General features: G+C 35.1%; 1 protein-coding gene across 1 annotated transcript in view; it reads right to left on the bottom strand.

Moving 5' to 3' along the window:
• The window catches only part of LOC102830208 (killer cell lectin-like receptor 7-like), a 15,677-nt gene extending 14,501 nt beyond the window's left edge, over positions 1-1,176 (bottom strand). The window contains exons 1-2 of the mRNA XM_006877364.1: positions 1,146-1,176; positions 587-703 (exon numbers count right to left, since the gene is read on the bottom strand). Of these exons, the coding sequence (XP_006877426.1) occupies positions 587-703; positions 1,146-1,176 (148 nt within the window). The remainder of the gene's footprint in view (positions 1-586; positions 704-1,145) is intronic.
• Positions 1,177-1,384: the final 208 nt, after the last annotated feature.

Genomic DNA, 1,384 nt, shown 5'->3' with positions numbered 1-1,384 from the left:
TGTGGTGTTATAGGGTAAGCACTGGACTTCTAACCACAAGATCAGCAATGCATACCCACCAGCCAGACCCCTCGGAAACCCTATATAGAATCACTGTGAGTCAGAACTGACTTGACGGCATTTATTAATAACAAAGTAGCGTTCATTAGGAGCTGCTCTTTAGGTTGCTGTGTTGCTGGATCTCTCTGTAGATGTAGGTCTCTCTGTAGATATATCTATCACACGTTTGACAATTCAACTTTTTACAAGTGTGTAACTTAACAGCTGTTACAATGACCAAGTGTACAGTTTTACCCTAATCAATGCCATTTTTCTATCACTGTGAAATGAAATTACTTGTTCCATAATGTCCTTCACTTTGAAAGGCCTCACACATTTTTCTAGCTATCTTCTCAAATTTAAAAAGAATTCATGAATTTCTCCATTCTCACAACTTTTAAAAAGAAGACTTCAATTCATCTATTATACTTCATTATCATTTCATCTGAACAGCTGAGAAGCTGATGACAAATAGGACATTTTTATCCTCCTAAATGTCAAAAGTTTGACAATCCATAAGAGACAGTAGATCCTTAGAACCATATACCTTTGTCCACAGGTTCCTCTGGCCTTTTAGTACCACCAGTTCTTAATCTAGTCTGTGACTCTGAAGGAGACTGATGAGACCTCAAAGCTGAATACGTCACTTCCTGATCGCTCATATCTGAAATAAGATGAGAAAAATGTTTTGTATTAATACCTTGCAACAGGACTATATATAAGAAACATAAAAATGTCAATCTATATGAACATACTAGGATGTGATGATGAGAGAAATATATGCGCGTGTGTGTTTATTAACTCCCTAAAATGCCTCAAAAATATAACTGAGCCTAACTTATATGTTAGACTCAAGTCCGACTCATAGCAACTCTGTACAGGGTTTTCAAGGCTGTAAATCTTTACAGGAGCAGAAAACTTCATCTTTCTCCCACAGAACAGCTGGTAGTTTTGAAATGCTGACCTTGCGGCTCACAGCCCGATTTGTAACTACTAGGTTATAAGAAATGGAAAATCTTTCAACATTTCTGTGAACCTCACTTACAATCTCAATGCCCATTGCCAACATTATTACAAAATATGGAAAGCATTAAAAAAAAAATTACCAACAGATAACTGTCCTAGTCGCCCAGACATTTTTATTAACAGTGTTCAACAGGCATGTACAAAGCTTAGGTAAAATTTGTATCATCCCAAATCACTGGAACACATTTAAAACTAACAATTCAAAAACCAAAAATAAATTTTACATTCAGAAACAACATAAATCTCTTGACTTAAAAACTTTCATTATAAAGAACCTTATTTCTTTGCTTACTATATATGTTCTGATAACATATGAATA

This window comes from Chrysochloris asiatica, unplaced genomic scaffold (assembly GCF_000296735.1).
Source record: "Chrysochloris asiatica unplaced genomic scaffold, ChrAsi1.0 scaffold00488, whole genome shotgun sequence".
Taxonomy (NCBI): Eukaryota; Metazoa; Chordata; class Mammalia; order Afrosoricida; family Chrysochloridae; genus Chrysochloris; species Chrysochloris asiatica.
This window is presented reverse-complemented; position numbering and strand designations above follow the sequence as displayed.